Source organism: Humulus lupulus, chromosome 8 (genome assembly GCF_963169125.1).
Source record: "Humulus lupulus chromosome 8, drHumLupu1.1, whole genome shotgun sequence".
Lineage (NCBI taxonomy): Eukaryota > Viridiplantae > Streptophyta > Magnoliopsida > Rosales > Cannabaceae > Humulus > Humulus lupulus.
In genome coordinates this window covers 136,366,965-136,385,718 of record NC_084800.1, presented here as the reverse complement: position 1 = coordinate 136,385,718, position 18,754 = coordinate 136,366,965, and the positions used below count along the sequence as shown (strand labels likewise).

The window sequence follows — 18,754 nt, the reverse complement described above, 5'->3', positions numbered from 1 at the left end:
ACCTCCTTAGAGGCAACACGTTCCTCGTGTCTTTAAAATTTGGACTAATCACAGAGTACTAGAAAAGTCCAATTTTGGCTACAAAATTAAATTTTAAATGTTCTAATCATATTGGCTAGACTTAATGACAATGCCTAAACATAAAAGGGGTCATTTAGAATTGAGAGGCCTTGATCACACTTTTCAACTCTCTCTAACCTCCCTTTCTATAGCTCTTAAGAGCACATTTTTTCTCCAAGAAAATTACCAAGAATTTCTTGTCTTGTGTAATTTTCAAAGCTTGTTACATCCCACTTCTCATTCCACCATTGTAAAATCTTTAAGCAGCTAAGAAAAGGCTTGGAATAGAGAATTCGGACAATAATACTTATTATGGAAAGCTTTGATTCAATGATTTTGATATCTACGACATAGGGACGTTTTCATCTTGGTTTTGTATTTTCCATCTTTGTTTGAGTTTTCTATTTTGATATTTACATTGTATTTATTGTTTAGAGTTGTAAAAATTGGGGCGATGACTACTTACTTTCCCAACAATTTCTTGAGGTTTCTACAAGAAGGAATTAGGAGTGGGATACAACAAGCCTATGAAATTCAATAAGTCAAGTAATCTTGATGAATTTCTTGGAGAAAATTGAGAGTCATGGAGAACTAGAGAGATAGTAGATAGAAATGATAAAATCAGAAAAACTCTAAAAAAAAAAACATGTAAATAGGTTAGGCACCATCATTAGGTCCAATCAATAGAATAACACATTTTTAAAATACAATTTGGAGCAAAAAGAAATGGAGTTTTCCATACATTAAGTGGGATGGTGACTCATCGCCACAAAAGCGACATGTCACCTATTAAGTTTTCAACATATGGCCAAAAGGTTAGAGTAACCTCAAAAGTGGTGACACATTGTTACTAAGGCTGATCAACTTTCCCAAAATCAACTCCAGATGTTCCCAAAAATTTTGGGGATGCTAAAATACAGCATTATCATTTTAGACCCAAAGAGTCAATTTTTAAATACCTACAAACTAAAATTCAAATTTGACATCACCATTATGTGAAATCGTTAAGTGTTTTTGCACCACTTTTTGTAGAATACTTAACCTTAAAATTTACCCAACCATAACATGATGTGTCTAGAAAAGTGACCTGCAAAAATTTTTAAGTGTGAGAACTATTCGATAGTGTTCACCGAAGAGAATGCGAGGAGAGTACACTGCACAACGATCTACCAAATTTAACAGTTCCACTATCTAATATATGAGTCCATAAATTGTTAGTAGACAACGGGTGCTCAATGGACATATTGTATAGACCATCATTCAAAAAAATGGGCCTCAATGTGCGTCACCTAAAGCCATGTACTTCATCATTGTATGGATTTATTGGAGACTCGATCTAGGAATGATTGATTTATCAATCACAATAAGCTAGCAGCCAAGACAAACAAACAACTGTCATGTAAAGTTTTGTGGTAGTAAATTATCCATCGACATGTAACATGGTGCTCATGAAGGCCCTCTTTGAAAAAGTTAAAGGTAATAACATTGATTTATTTTTATTTGTGGGTAAAGTTTTTTACTCCAGAAGGAGTTGCACGTGTAAAGGAAAGTTGGAAGACGTCGAATAATGTTACAACACTTTTTTGTAAGTACCTTTAAATTCTAGGGAACAAACAATGATGATAATAAATAGGAAGATATTACAAAAGCAAAACTCCCAAGAGCTAGAGACATGTGTAGGGTAGGATTCACATGCAAAAGATACAAAAGAGCTTGAGGAGAAGTAGAACCAAATGATCCCTCAAATAAGCTGAAAATAGGAAGTGGTCTCCAAGAAGAGCACATATGTGGTCTCCAAGAAGAGCACAACTTCAACTCATGACTTTCCTCATGGCAAGCTTAGGTGGATTTGCATGGAGTTATAGTGACATGATTTTTCTCATGAACATCTTCTCTCCATTCTTCAATGGTTTGAATGTGGAAACATCTTTCTATCAATGTAGACAAGGTGAGTAGCCCTAATATCAATTCACAATGATGTTAAAAAAATCAATTCCTTCCATCACATTAGCTTCCTTTTTTTTTTTTTGGTAGTCTATAGTCAACAGATTTTTGACCTGGCTTGTCAAAATTATAACATTTGTCTTGAAATTTTGGCTTCTTGGATATCCCTCTTTTAGGTTCCAACTTGGATCTTTTGTTATGCTGTTCTTCATCTCGACCCTGGAACTTTGACCATGTTCCACTATATTGGCCTTGGTTACAAGAGAGGTAGTCCATTTCATCCCATACCCTTTATTGTCTTCTTTGATTTGAAGTATGACAATGAGATCTTTGGTGCCCATTTCTTTTCACCTCATCTTTGCTTTTAATATGGTTAAAAAAATATTGTCAACGGATTTTTGACCTGGCTTGTCAAAATTATAACATTTGTCTTGAAATTTTGGCTTCTTAGATATCTCTCTTTTAGGTTCCAACTTGGATCTTTTGTTATGTTGTTCTTCATCTCAACCCTGGAACTTTGACCATGTTCCACTATATTGGCCTTAGTTACAAGAGAGGTAGTCCATTTCATCTCATACCATTTATTGTCTTCTTTGATTTCAAGTATGACAATGAGATCTTTGGTTCCCATTTCTTTTCACCTCATCTTTGCTTTTAATATGGTTAAAAAAATATTGTAGTTTAAATCTAGAAATAAGATAACATATAAATTTGTGACTATAACAACATAATAAATAAATACCACATTTATAGTGTTACATCTATTGTAGGATCTCAAATCTTTGTCTAGATGCATGTTTCATATTTTCATATACATAATATAAAATAGAAAACACCAAAACATGCACACATATGAATAAACACCTAAATACATAAAATGACATAAAGTACTTACGAAGTACGTAGCAGAACAATGTCTCATTTCTTTAGATTCTCTATCCTTTTGTCTTTTATGAATGCTAGGAATATTCAAGAATCTAAACTGCTTAGAATGATACTAAAGTCTTCCAAACCTATCTCTAAAACAAGTCTAACAAAGTGTGGGCAAGTTTTCAACACATAAGACAAAATTTCAGAAGGGGGAGAAGAGAGTGGGCCGCCAAGCAAGGAGAAGAAAATGTGTCTAGGCTTTCTTTTTCTTTCAGTCCCCCAAAAGAATGAAACAAAACGCACTCTGAAAACCCTAGACATCACATTCCTTATTTGGCAATTAAATGAGCTTTATTTTAAATAAATTGATTTAAAACAATAGATTGAGCTTCCACATAACTAGTTGGGCCCAATCTCATTGTCTTGAATTTAAATCCCAATTCGACAAAATTCAAAACTTTTATTTGTTTGTCTTATAATTCATTAATTAAATAAATAATTAAATCCTTATTCAAATTAACTAATTATAATTTGAAACTTGATTTAATATTATTTATTTATATTGACAATAATTTGTCAATATTAATAAATTTGTCCAAAAGACACTTTTATTCCCAAATTCTTATTACATATAAATATCATTTAATTAACTTAGTCTATTTTATATTTATAGTTGATAATTAAATCAATTGTTTGAGACTAAACTTGATTTAATAAGAGATGACATGTGGACCATGAATCCATGAATACAAGCTTCAATAAATTCCCATAAGTTTACTTATTAAATAAATTATATCACAATTTATTAATTTCTCATGACTCCACTATAGACTCGGAACTTAACTCTTGAATTCATAGAATGATATTATTCATATAAAGTCGCTATCCATTGTTATAATCAATACCGTCAGTCAATCATCTATCGATGACTTAATAATAAGTTGGCTGTTAATTATCGTTTTATTCCTTATCATTATTTTATCCTTAACTCCCACTAAATCTCTTATAAATGATAAATCCGTAAACTTAATTGCTGATATGAGCGCTCAATCATTTAACCGCTTGGACTAAGCTATTAAGGAATCATCTTTTCACTCCTTACATAGAAGCTATAGATTTCATATTTATGATACATACTCTCTCATTCAATTACACTAATGAACCTCCAAGATGTAAGTATAAGCTATGTCGTAGGCTACGCTTTTAACGAAAAAATCAAAAGATTCACATAATATAATTAATAGAAATATTATCACTAAGAATTTAGATCGACTTGACCTACGATCAACGTTGTGACAAGACATCACTAAGAATTTAGGTCCTAGTCTAATGTAACAAAATACATTCGATCTTATCTACTTAGCTAATGTCATGGACAAGACATTACACCTAGTGTATACGTAGATCATATCGTAGATTAACAAAATAGTGAAAATCATGTGCACTGATTTAATCTTAGAACTAATTCTTTTAAATATATAATTACATTTATAATCTATTGTGGCCTAATCACTATAAGTAAAACTTATTTATATGTTTAGGATTTTATATATGTTTTTATTAAGAAAATAATCATGTAATAAAACAAGCAAGCAATGCAATTGATAATTTTTTTTTTTACTTTATTGATAAGGAAATGTGTTACATCAGCAATGTGGTTTTATAAGAGCATAAAACCCAACACCCATAACTCCCATACGTTAACTAAAGGAGAAAAAAAAACATCTATAAGGATACATTAAGCAAGGATGAAAAACTAGCTCAAGGCATAGTGACGCTTGAATGAAGCTACGAAGATAGTGAATGCTCGAGATGTTATTCCCTAGATATTAAGGTGTTCGACGATCAAGGACTAAGTAAAACTATCAAAATAGGAAACAACATTTAAAGATATTTATTTTTATTTAATTTAGTTACCCAAATTTGAATATTTGATTTGGATCAAATTGAGTTAAAGGAAACTCTAGAACATCGGCCACTCTATAAATTAGGTGGTCCCGGTGAAGCATGTAAGTGATTCTGACTAAGCAAACCCTATCACAATTATAACATAAAACAAAGAGAATAATCAAACACTAGCTTTTTTTGGGTCAAACTACTATAAGCCTATAAAATATATAACTTATCAACAAGCGTGGTATTTAAATGAAACATGTAACATATGTAGTTGCTAAATATTGAAAATTGGAGGAAAAATCAATCTAAATGTTTGTGTATGACACATTCTCCTTAAAATAGTTTTGCCTCCTTTCTGAATGCTTCAGAATAGCTAACGACATTTGTCTCCCAAAATAAAATGGTCATACAAGCAACAGTAAAACACCTTGTTGTTACTCCCAATGAATTGAATAATGCTCAAATTCTATCATCAAGCGAACACCAACTTGATCACCAAAAAGAGCTAGTACACCAAAGAATAGATTGCACTAAAGAACTAAACTAGAGAACTTATGAGAGAGAAGAGAAAATAGTTAGAGAGCTCTTCAAATTTGGTGGAGGAAAAAACCTACTTATATAGTACTTGAAAGAGAAAGGTTAAAAATTTCTAATAAATTTTATATAAACACCAAAAATGTTCAAAAGACACAAATGCTTTGTAACATGCCAAATCAATGCAAGATGATGCTACAAAAAGTTGAAGTAATAAAATTTAATTTATAGCATTGATTATAATTTTATTTAATTTTCTTAACAAGTTATTCCTCATTCGTATTTCACTTTTACTTTGCTTAAATCCTAATTTATCTTCAACAAACAATTGAATCAATATGTTTCATTGTGCAACGATGATGTTACTATTGAGATCTCTCACCATAGAAAGCTAACACTCTAATGGCCACCATGAGCAACATTACCTAAGACTACTTGAGCAACATTGAAAGCTCTACTACGAGCACGTCATCATTCGAATGCGACTTTTGAATTTGAGATATTTTGAATTTGCCTCTTGTTCAACCATGAATTCAAACTTAGACATGATTATATGTTCGAGCTACGTTGAACGAATAGAATGAGTAAAGCCATTCTCCACCTTAAGGTTGGACATTGTTGGACACGATTGAATCAACAAAAAAATGATCTGAGTGGAGGTTTTGGTGTGCTTCCATAGCCGAGATTGAATTGGATGATAGAATTTTTGAGTAGAGAATCTTGATAATGTCAGGGTGAGAAAAAACATGTAGTGAATTGGAGAAAGAGACTAAAATCCCCCCAAAAGAAAAGAAATATTTAGTTTTCAAAAATGAAAGTGGATTCGAAAATAAACTTGGGTTTGAAGGGTAGAAGAAGAAATTTATATTTGAGGAATTATGAGTCGGTTTACGTACCAATAAAAATATTTTAAGTTTTAAGAAACATGTCAAATACTAATATTATTCCACATATAATTGTTTATTATGATTGTAATGAGTCAATTGTAACTGAATCTAAGTCAATGCAATGTTCCAATTAAAATCAGTTTTTGGACATTCATTTTTTAGAATAGGTTAGTTACGATCGGTTTGAATTTTGAGTAAATACTAAATTACAAACGGAGTCTAGAGACAAGATAAGTTACAAGGAGGAAATGATGAGCAAGGACAGTCCTGTCCGAAAATAAAAATGATAATAAACAATTATATACACGGACTCAATTTTTTGATTGATTCCAAAGTTGTGTCCAAATTCACCGATTCCATACTACAACGAAGCAAGAATTTGTTGATCAGATAAGATGAAGAACAAGACATAACAATTGGTTTTACTACTAACTTTATGAGTGGGACTGAGCATGCTCTGGTTTGTGTGAGAACTCGTAATCTAAATGGACAAAGGCACGCTCAATTTCAGGAAGTAACTCAAGCTTCTCCTGTAAGGATTCGCCAATGTCATGAGCCTCTTGTAAGGGCATGTCTGCCGGTAGGACAATGTCAACCTCAACAAAGTAGTGAGACCCAAAGGTGTAAGCCCTAACGGTATCAATGTGCCGTATGGCCTTGTGGTGGTTCCAACAGAGGTATGTGAGTTTCTGTAAATATTCCGGAGCGGCTGATCTTCCAACAAGGGAGTTGACATTTTCAAGCACTGTCATTGACCATGTTCGGATGGTGTACAAGGCCAACTGCAGCATGTCAAAGGTCATATATAAGTTTGAGTATGAAAACATTAACATGCATTTCACAAATCCCACCAACTGTTGTAGACTATCAACATTTCCCCCCTTTCAAAATGTAAACATTTGTTGGAAGATTTATGAAGTTAAGAGGCACCCATTTTATCTAAGCAGAACGTGTGTTGTATGGTTAAACATCTATGGAGATGCAGGCACAACAAATCACCCAGTCTTAGAAGTGCACTTAAAATGGGGCTGCTAGAGTTGAATTTTAAAAATAAGGTGTATTTCTTCACAGAGAGAGAGAGAGAGAGATTAACTCACGATAATAGCTCCAACAGGATCCATCCAATCATCAAAATAATTAGCAAGGAGTGCAGCAAAGAGGCCAATGATGTTGGTGATGACATCAAAAAAGTGATCCTGGGCATATGCTTTTACAATTTCATTAGTGAAACTGCGGCAGTAAATCATCAGCACAAATTTCACCAGAGTCACCATGAGCATAATGCCAACAACCCATCTCTCTTGATCTTTAGTCAAGCTGAACTCAGCTTCCTAGTAGCATTTAAAACGAGAAGACATAATATACTAGTTTAGTTAGAAGAAGAAAGATAAGGATTTTCCTGTGCTCAATATTTTGTAGCATCAACTTACATCAGATGACAGGGTGCGAACCGACTCCAAGATGATCTGCAGTCCTAGTGTTGCCATGACAGAGGCAAACACAAGGATGCCCTGCATAACCAATTAAGTCAGCATTCAGAAGATGTTCACCATCCAACAGGTCATATCTCCTAGTGTTCAATTGTATCATTCAGATCAAAAATAATTCTTGCGACAATATTTTGTCAATAACACCTCTAATTCAATGTTTTACAATAAGATCATTCTAGACCAACCTTTGCTGAAGCAAGAGTCCAGGTTCATATATAAAGTTCATAATATCAAGAGATTATCAGATTACAAAATAAACAGAATTTAAGTAGGGTTACAAAATAAAGCAGTTATTAATTAAGCAACAACCACTAAAACAAGTATACTTGACAGAAACTAATAGTTTTAGAACTAGGAAGAAAAGGGTTTACGTGTAGCAGATAACAGGTACTGCACTTACAACAAACATTGTGGATGTGCAAGCACTTAAAAAAAACATATACTATGCATCCGCTATTTAGTATATACTCATCATAATTTAAGATTTATGACTACAACTAACAACATTGGATACTCACCAATGGCTGCATACGCCTCTTTCCAATAGGGTATTGATATGGGTTGGGAGTTTGCATGGAGAAAGCAGTAAACCAAAGGATGAAGCCAGACAAAAGATCAAGAAGTGAGTCCAAAGTTGATGCAATTATGGCCAATGAACCACTTCTAATTGAAGCATAAACTTTTGCAGCAAAAAGAATCATATTTGCAAAATTTGAAATTCTGATGGCAAATGTCTCGCTTTTTGCCAGCTTGTCTCGCTCTTCCTGCAACCATAATGAAACAATTAAATTCAGGAATTTTCTTGTGGTAAACTTACTTTAATATATAAGCATGATACGATAAAAACCTTAGACATTCCAGGTAGAAAACCGCGCTCTGCTAAGGCATCCATCTCATTAAACCCCTCTAGCATTTCTACCTGCTGCTGATAGTACTCAGCAACGTTATCTTCTGGACCTGAAGTCATCAATCAAGCAAACAAAATTTAGACAGGACCATAAAAAGCTAATAAAATGCAGTTTGTATTGTGTTATCATCTGAAAATATAAACACAGCTTTTACACAATTCACTTATTCCATTTTTCCCCTCAGGCATCATGGAAAGGAGGAATATAGTAAAAAAGCAAACGAATATATTCCCTTCCAACTCTCCTAGGCTCTTCACTTCTACTAATCTACTATAGTGGGACTCAAGTCAAACATGATATCAACAAACACAACAGAAAGCAATGTGAGGACATAAAATAAATGCAACATAAAATAAAAGCAAATAATATTATCGAACTATAATGCACAGCTTAATGTACTAAAGTAACACGTCAAATTGAACAGTGTAAATGCCTGGCTCTTTATAGTAACTCTTATGGTCTGGGATGATCAAAATCTATATAACACAGTAGGTTAGGAGGGTCGACATATAATATCAATCACAAAAAATCAGAAAGTGACTCTGACTCATAGTATACAATCTTTTTTGTAAACCAAAAAAGAAAAAGTAAAAGTAAACCCATGTCTTATCTAGCAAAACGAGAAACAAAGAGCAAAAAAGCTCTAAAATTCTATAAGCCCACTTATGGAATGCCCCTCAAGAATGGAAATCAAACCCTGGAAATTCTAAACCACCCACAACAAGAACCACCCCAACTCCAAGTAAGGATATAACTACTCTTCCACCCTAAAATCTTGTAGACTTGTAGTCATAGCAAGCAACAACTTTAGACTAATTAATTACTACCCGGGAGTTGCAAAGACAAAAAAATTTCCTCACAATTATATTCATATAAATGAAAAAGCAAAAACGAACCTTGCTAACCATTCTCGTATGCACAATATTAGAATATTTTGACTCACATAGAAAAATAAACAACGCAAAAACAAATAGAATCCACTACATGATAAAATAAGCCCACTGACAATGAATCAACCAGAGGCATATTAAGACAAACACACACAATAATATTAAAATAACAAAAATGATAACTAAAACAAGAAAAAAATTCTGAGATGGTGACCCAAACACACAGCAAAACAAATAATTTATATTTAAGAATAAGAAGGGGGGGGGGGGGGGGGGGAAATCTGGGATATCAAATTAGTTAAAAACAAATATCATTTCACAAATTAACTCAAATACTGGATGAAATAATAAGAATAATAATTTAAAAAAAAAAGGAATACTTAAAACTCCATAGCAATCATGGAGGCCACGCGGGGGTTTCTTCTCTTTGTGCTCGCTAGATAACTGAAAGGCTTCGAAGTTTAGACGCCAAGAGAGGTCGCCATTGGTGGGCTGTCGCAAGAGGTAAAGTTCCTCTTCGTGGTTGGGATTGAGCAGCTCCGCCATTTTCCGTGGCCGTCGAGAGAGAGGTTGTTAAGCGTAAATATTATTCAGAAAGGGTAAGGGCGTTTTGGGAAAGTAGGAAAGAACCTATTGTGGTGAGCATAGTCGGGGTTTTACACACCACACCAGAGAAGTAGGACTATACCACTGCCTCGACCCAACTTCCCAACGACATTTAATAAATATTTCCAATTATTGAAACAAACAAAAAACAAAAAATCCTGCATGGTACTTTTGCTCACGCGCTTGAAATGAAACTAGCTGCCGGAAAATACGAAAATTAATTATAAAACAATAATTAAATAACAAATAAAAATATACTAAAACATCAAATGACTCATTAAGGTGCTAGGTTTGGATGGACACGTTCCTTATTAAATATAAGCAATTTAATATGGACATGACACAATTAGAAACGTGTAACTGAAGATATGTATGCATCTAATTTTTGTGTCAAAATAATTGCTCTTTTTCTAAAATTGGAAATTTTACTAAATTTTTCTTTTTTTGATAAGTGTATGTATTTACATAATTCTTATAGGTGGAGGCTTATTTTTTTAGTTGGGTTGGGTAGGTCGGCGCGTGCAGAACGAGTAGATGTAGGAATTAAATGATCAGGTGGGATATTTTTAGTGACACGTGGACGGCTAAGATGGCATGAGAAGGACTTTAGCAGTGCTGAGTGGGAGTGTGGGATCACGATGGATTCCACATGGTCTCTCAATGAGCTGGATCCTTGTCTGATGTTTGAAGCTTGTAGGTCCCACTCCTGACCCCACCACCACGAGGGTTCATTAAGTAGTTAATTTTGGAAACAAAATGTTTTTTTCCACTAAATATATTGCTTGTACATTTTTCTCCGGAATTGGTTTGATTTGTTAAAAATACTCTTAAATTATAATATTTGTAGATTTTTATTTTTTTCATTCAAAATAATAATGATTTGCTGATATTATAGTTAAAAAAATATTTTAAAAAATATTTTATTAATTAATTAATTTTAAATTAGAAAAAATAAACAAAATCTTATTTTAAATTTATTAAATTATATAAAATCTAATAAATGAAAAATGGGAAAAATACTATATTGGCCTCTATATTTTTCTCGAAAACGCAATCAATTCTTGTATTTTGTTAAATGATAATTCAGATCCTTTGTTTTACAAAATAGACTAAAATAGTACCCTAGACCCGATTTTGATCAAAATATTTTTAATTACAAGAACAATTCTTGGGTTATTGATGATACGATGAGTTCACAGAATTAGAGAAAGTGGTCAATGAGCTAATAAGAAAATATTATATTTGAAAATATCTTGACCAAAATCAGGCATATGGTACTATTATGATCAATTTTATAAAATACATGGTCTGAATTATCATAACAAAACACAGGAGCTGATCATATATTCAGGAAAAACATAGGAGCCAACGTAGTATTTTCCCATAAAAAATCATGAAACATAAATAGTTTTTAATCCAAATATAATTTAAAAAAAAAACTAAATTCAATATTTCTAAACTAAATTATACTCTGACCTAAACTAAATTAAAATCTTTAATTTTTTGTTGTATTATTTTCTAAATGTCTACATTTGAAATATAAATATGGCTGAGTTTTAAAGTTAATTTAGTTTAAAGATTTTAATTTAGTTTATAAATGTTAATTTTAGTTTATTTTACAATTATATTTGGATTAATTTTTTTATGTTTATTGAATTTTTTATTTTATAGGATTTTATATAATTTCATAAATTTAAAAATCAGTGTTTATTGATTTTATATTTTAAAAATGATTTTTATTATTTTTTCTAATTTAAAATTAATTAATAATAAAATTATTTTTAAATAATTTTTTAACTGTCACGTCAGCAAACTGTTACTCTTTTAGACAGAATGGGCAATAGTCTTCAAATGCTATAGTTTAGGGGATATTTTTGCCAAGTAAAAAAGTTTGGGGGGCAAAAGTCTACAAGCTATAGTTTGGGGGGGAAATAACATTTTGTCCTTTTACATATACGGTTAAAGATTCATAACTAACAGAGAAGGCGTGGACTATAAGGAAACTTTTAGTCCGGTAGCCTTGCTCAAATCCATTCGCATCCTCCTATCCATAGCAGCCGCTCTCGGCTATGAGATCTGACAAATGGACGTCAAGACAATTTTTCTTAATGGAAAGCTTGACGAAATCATTTATATGGATCAGCCAGAAGGATTTAAAGTAGCTGGACAAGAAGGAAAAGTTTGCAAGTTGAATAGGTCAATCTATGGACTTAAGCATGCTTCTCGTTCCTGGAATCTTAGGTTTGATGAAATAATCAAAACTATGGCTTTGAACAAAATATTGATGAGCCCTGTGTTTACCAAATGAAGGCAAATCAAATAGTGGTATTCCTGGTTCTATATGTAGATGATATCTTACTCATTGGAAACAATGTTAAGAAATTATCAAATGTGAAGAATTGGTTGAGCACTCAATTCCAGATGAATGATTTGGGTGAAGCAAGTTATGTTCTAGGTATCCAGATCATTAGGGATAAAAAGAACAGACTCTTAGCTCTATCTCAAGCAGCTTACATAGATAAAGTGCTTGAACGTTTCTCAATGACAAATTCCAAGAAAGGGCATCTACCGTCCCGCCATGGAATTCATCTTTCAAAGAAGCAGTCTCCCCAGACTCCTAAAGAGGAAGATGCAATGAGAAAAGTTCCTTACGCATCTGCAGTTGGAAGTCTGATGTATGCCATGTTGTGTACTAGACCAGATATCTGCTATGCAGTGGGAGTAGTGAGCAGGTATCAGTCAAACCCTGGACGGGAACATTGGATAGCAGTTAAGCATATCCTGAAGTATTTGAGATGGACTAGGGATTATATGTTAGTCTACAAGGGTGGTCTTCTGAACCATGTAGGCTACACCGACTCAGATTTTCAGACTGATGTTGATGACATGAAGTTTACTTCTGGAATGGTGTTTACTCTTGGGGGTGGAGCTGTGATTTGGAGAAGCGTAAAGCAGTCTGCAATCTCAGATTCCACCATGGAGGCTGAGTACCTAGCCGCGTGAGAAGCAGCTAAGGATATAGTCTGGCTAAAGAAGTTCTATTCGGATCTTGGTGTTATTCCAGAAATGGATAAACCGCTTGTGTTTTTTTGTGACAATACAGGAGCGATAGCCAACTCGAAAGAACCTCGAAGTCACAAGAGGAGTAAGCATATAGAAATGAAGTATCACATTATTCGAGAATATGTGGCCAGGGGAGATGTGAAGGTTATGAAGATTGCAATTGAAGACAATCTTGCGGATCCATTTACAAAGACACTACCAGAAGCTACATTTGATAAGCATATCAAGGAGATGGGATTAGTATAATTAAGGCATTAATTTCAATTAGTGCAAGTGGGATTTTGTTGGGGTTTTATGTCCTAATTAAAACCCAAATTCTTTGTAATCTCATTTGATTATCAATAAAAGAATAGAAATCATTTTTTGACTTGGTCAATCACTTTGCTCACATGTTTTATTTTCATGATTATTTGTTTAATATAAACTTCTATTAAATCCCGAGCATATAGCAAATCTTATATATAGTGACGTAATCACAGTGGAATATAAATATGATTATATGTTCAAAATAAGTTAGTCCTAATATTAGTCAGTGCACAGGATTTACATTGACTTGCTAATCTACGATATGATTACAGTGTTATGTTCTTTCCAGAACATTGGCAAAGTAGATAAGATCAGATGTATTTGTTACATCGGACTGGACCGATATTGACAGTTGATAAGATAAGTAAACATACCGTTATTATCTATTCTAGTCATATCATATAGTTGACCATAGGTCAATTCAATCTCAATTTTGAGTGGTTAATATTTTAACTGATTGTATTATTTGAGTTCTTTGACTTGTTCGTTACCAGCTTACCCTACGGACTAGCCCATACTTACATCTTGGGAACTTGGTAGTATAATTGAGTGGGAGTGTTAATCATAGATATGAACATCTATAGCTTCTGATGAAGAAGTGAAACGATGGTTTCCTTTTAGTTTGATTCAAGGTGTTCAATGATAGAGATCTCATTTCAGTAATTAAATTAGTTTACTGAAATATCATTTACAAGGAACTAAGTGTTTTAAGGATAAAATACAATGAGAGGTAAAATGGTAAAATGGTATTTTAGTCATATCTCATTGTAGACCGCCTATAGAGGATTGCGTGACAATTATGGTTGTAACAATGGATAATTAATAGCGTATTTATATTTGTTATAGAATGTTCTATGAATTCAAGAGTGCAATTCCAAGTCTATAGTGGAGTCACGAGAAATTAATAAGTTAGTAAATTTATTTGCTAGATTTATGATAACTTATTGAAGCTTGATTTCATAGGCTCATGGTCCCCATTGTACCTTGGATAAAATAATCTAGATAGTCTCAATTAATTGATTTATTTATCAATTAGAATTATCAAGGTTGACCAGGTAAATTTTGGATAGTTACACAGAGTTATGTCATTTTGAGAAGAAAGGAGAAATTATGGCAGATTTATTAATTAAGATAAATTTTTATCTAAATTAATAAATAAGTTTAAATCAAGGTTCAAATTATAAATAATTAATTTGATAAAGGATTTAAATAATTATTTAATTAATTAAATCAATAGAAAATAATAGAGGCATTGATTTTAAGTCCAATGGGCTTATAATCACATGGGAAATTTCACGGCCCTAAAGCCCATGATAATTTAGACCTAGGGCTTTAAAATGGCTATTATTTTATTGATTTTTTAATTTAATTAAATGGCCTAATTGAGTCTATAAAAGGAGTGCTTAGAGAGAAGTCAGAGAGAGAAGTTTGATAAGTCACAAGTCAGATTTTCTGATAGTTTTAGATTATCTCTAAACACAAGTCCTTAGCCTCTTTGATTATTTTCTCTTCTTATTCTCTGTATCTATCTCATGTGTTGAGAGTTGCCCACACTAGTCTAGGTGATTCTAAGGATACATTGGAAGACTGTGAAGAAAATAGAAGATCGGTTCAGTTTCTTGATAATACTTTGCGACAAAGATGATACAAGAGTTAGAGAAACTGAAGGAAGGACTCTTTAATTCCGCTGCGTATACTGTAAGTATTCTATTCATTGTTTCTCTTTGAATTCAATTTTAGAAACATGTTTTAGGCTATCTCGTATTAATTTGTTTAATATTAGATATACATGAAAATAAATAAAGATCCTGTATAAGTTTTCCCAACAACACTGAGCTAACCTTCAAAGTTCTAGCTCAAATCCTTGAGTCCCTAGCTAGGTCCTCCTTTGGTTTCAATGGCTTCATTGAGAGAGAGAGAAAGAGAGAGTTGAGTGAGATGAGAGAAGAGGGAAGGGTTGGTTTAGGTGTTTCTACTGCTTTCCCTTGGTTTTGTTTTATCTTATTTATGTTACTTAAGTTAATCCCAAAGCTCGGGGTGCCGAAAACGTCCCCGAGGGTAAAATGGTAAATTTCCCCAATATTCCCTCCTACACTTCCTAACCTCAATTTTATCTCCAATTATTTATTTTCATAACCGGATAACCCAAATAAATATCTAATACCTAAAATACCCCCTCGCCCCGAGTCAAGTATTGGGTCTCGTTGTGACTTTCCCGCTAACTGGCTCCCTATGATCGCCTCAAGTCGGATGCTGCAAATATATCCACATAATTATGTGGTCTCCACAATTATAACATATAATCACATAAGCATGCTTATCACAGAATCATGCATTAAAATCATTTAATTCACATATAAACAAATTATGCCATCCCGGCACACTAATCAAGACCCTTAAGCCTTATTAGTGAATTTTGGGTCGTTACACTATATATACCAATTTGAAAGAGTAGTCAAATTTTCATGTGGGACTAACACAAAATTTTCCCTTATCATTTTGCCTACTTTAGGTGACAATTTCATATTCAGCGTATAACCATTTTGATCATTTTGCCTACTTTAAAGACATTTCACTAATTCAAAGTGAGTCTATATCACATAGTTCTTATAACGCCCTACTACCCAAGAGCCATTACAATGCGATTTTAAATTGTGTCATTAACTCACTAATCGAGGTTGTAGATCAAAAAGTGTGATTAAATTAAAGCAAAGACTCATTTAATGAAGCTTTAATAGAAAATGTTTTGACATTCATTAAGATTACAAAAAGTGTTACATTGGGATCCCAAAACATTATTTTTAAATATATTTACAACTCAAAAGTTAGTATACAGTCGACCTAGGCGACAAAATCAAACGTTTATAGCACGATCCTCAAAACTACCCCCAACCATGGCGGCCATGTAGGCCAAACATGTACGTGCCACTCCATGCCCTCCAACTCATGCTTGATCAGCCTTTTCCATGCCCTTACCTGCACCATAGAGCACCTATGAGCCAAGGCCCAGCAAGAAAACTCCACAAACAAAGCATATAATAGTTTATCTCAATAAGCACATAACTTAAACAGATATAGCAAACAATTCACATAATGGCCTAAGCCGATCAAGGTGCGTTACCAGGCACCAGGTTCACGATCTTCACCGAACGGGTGAGTATAGCACCCTAGATGGCCATGGCATGGCAACCTGCATTCATCATGCTTGTTGTCGTTTCAGGCCCTTGCCGATCAGTCACAAACACATAACCATGACATAGCAATTACAGACATTCATATACAATACTAAACACAAATAATCAGGCCATGCCATACCATGCTCTACGACCACAAACAGTTTTCTTACCTGAGTCCCGAGCTGACAGTGCCAGGTGATCCCGAGCACAATCCCTATTCCCGAGCCTTAGCGGTAAAACTTAGTCACAACGACAATCTAAATTAATTAAAAACCTTCAAAATAATATACTAGCCTTTGGAATCCTCGAATTCTACTAAACCGGGTAGTAGGATCCTTCCCGAGCCTCTAAGTTTGAGTTCTTAAGCCCAAAACCTCTAATTGGCCACTATTTTCCATTTGAGTAGCGGCCCTCCTCTGGGCATCGCGATCCTCCTCAAGTCAGAGAGCTCGAGGCTCTCACCTGGGAGACATGGGTTGCGGTGCACCTCAACGTGCGCCGCAACGCTTGGATAGTTTCAGAGACCCCTAAGGCCTTCTGGGTTCATGCTGGTCACGACGCCTGAAGAACAGAGTCGCAGATCGAGCTCCAAAACCCATAATTCCCCTGCATTTTCTCGAGCCAATTTGACTAAAATCCACCCTAAACAATACCCAAACCCAGAATTCAGTCTAGAACTCATATCAGTACAACATGATAATTATAATTAGCTCAAAAACTATTCCATACTCTTACCAAAAATAAAAAACCAGTCTAAGGTTTAAACCTCAAGAAATCCCCTAAACTATAGCAGAAAATCACAAGGAAATCAAAACTTACACCTTACCTTAGTGGTGATTTTGACCCTGAGCTAAATCCTTAACACTTCTAGCTTCAAATATGCAATTTTGAGCAAATTCTCCAAGAGTTCCACAGAGTTTCCAAGCACAAAGGGAAAGAGAGTGAACCGAGTAGGGAGAGAGATAATGAGAGAATAGGGGCTGAGTTCCTTTTGTTTTAGATCTTTCTATAGAGTCCTAAGTCTATGTCTATCCCTTGGCACTATAATGACCAAATTGCCCCTAAATTAACTCTTTGCCCTTTTATACCACCAAGGGAAAATCCGTCATTCACACCATTCCTACTAATTCCTCGAGTATTCCTATAAATCCCCAATTAATCCCAGCATACCCAAATAACTACCCGTTACCTAATCAACCCCGAATACGTACTACGTTCCCAAAATACCCCTAGGCTCACCTCGAGCCGAGTATTTGACCCCGTTGTGATTATTCTGCTAATCCGCTCCCTAGAACCGCCTCAGACCACACATATCAAATATATATCCACAATATTGTGGTCTCAAGCACAACACGCACACACACACATATTCATATATATACCCTCAACGGGTCAAAATTACAAATATGCCCTTATTAACAAGAATAGGCCCACATGCATATTTAATTCACCTAAACATGCATATCTAATCATATCATATCATATCATAAATCAAGTAATCACATAATGATGCACATATACCATGATTAATCACGTAATAATACAATTAAATCATTTATTGCCTTCCCGGAACACTAATCAAGGCACTAAGTCTCATTAACAAATTTGGGGCGTTACAACTATCCCCTCCATACAAAAATTTCGTCCTCGAAATTTATATGAATAGCTCAGGATATCAATGTCACATATCAGACTCAAGCTCCCAAGTTTCCTCTTCTACCTTGTTGTTTCTCCAAAGCACTTTCACTAAGGCAATGGTCTTGTTCCGTAAGACTTTATCCTTCTGATCTAGGATTTGAACCGGTTTCTCCTCATAAGACAAATCTTGATCCAACTCCCGGTTTTCATAACTCAACACATGTGTAGGATCTGATACATACTTCTAGAGCATAGACACATGAAATACGTTTTGAACCCCTGATAAAGCTGGAGGTATAGCTAATATGTATGCCACCTCTCCAACACGTTCCAGGATCTCAAAGGGGCCAACAAACCTAGGACTTAACTTTTCTTTCACTCCAAATCATTTCACTCCTCTCAAAGGAGAAACTTTGAGCAACACATGATCACCGACTTGAAACTCTACACTCCTACATTTCAAGTATGAGTAACTCTTCTGTCTAC

General features: G+C 34.0%; 1 protein-coding gene across 1 annotated transcript; it reads right to left on the bottom strand.

Annotated features, from left to right (window-relative positions):
* Positions 1-6,467: 6,467 nt before the first annotated feature.
* LOC133798488 (metal tolerance protein 11) lies at positions 6,468-10,180 on the bottom strand. The gene is made up of 6 exons (XM_062236772.1): positions 9,860-10,180; positions 8,529-8,638; positions 8,200-8,445; positions 7,622-7,702; positions 7,289-7,522; positions 6,468-6,973 (listed from the first exon to the last, which is right to left on the bottom strand). The coding sequence occupies exons 1-6, from the start codon at positions 10,023-10,025 to the stop codon at positions 6,626-6,628; spliced, it is 1,185 nt and encodes a 394-aa protein (XP_062092756.1). The 5' UTR covers positions 10,026-10,180; the 3' UTR covers positions 6,468-6,625.
* Between the last annotated feature and the right edge of the window lie 8,574 nt (positions 10,181-18,754).

What these genes read in the sequence shown, in the direction of transcription:
- LOC133798488 (XM_062236772.1), bottom strand. Translation starts at nt 10,025, where the DNA reads ATGGCGGAGCTGCTCAATCCCAACCACGAAGAGGAACTTTACCTCTTG. An exon ending in AGAGGCGTATGCAGCCATTG is followed by an intron (nt 7,703 to 8,199) that starts GTGAGTATCCAA and finishes TTGGTTATGCAG; the next exon opens with GGCATCCTTGTGTTTGCCTC. An exon ending in ATCCTGTTGGAGCTATTATC is followed by an intron (nt 6,974 to 7,288) that starts GTGAGTTAATCT and finishes GACATGCTGCAG; the next exon opens with TTGGCCTTGTACACCATCCG.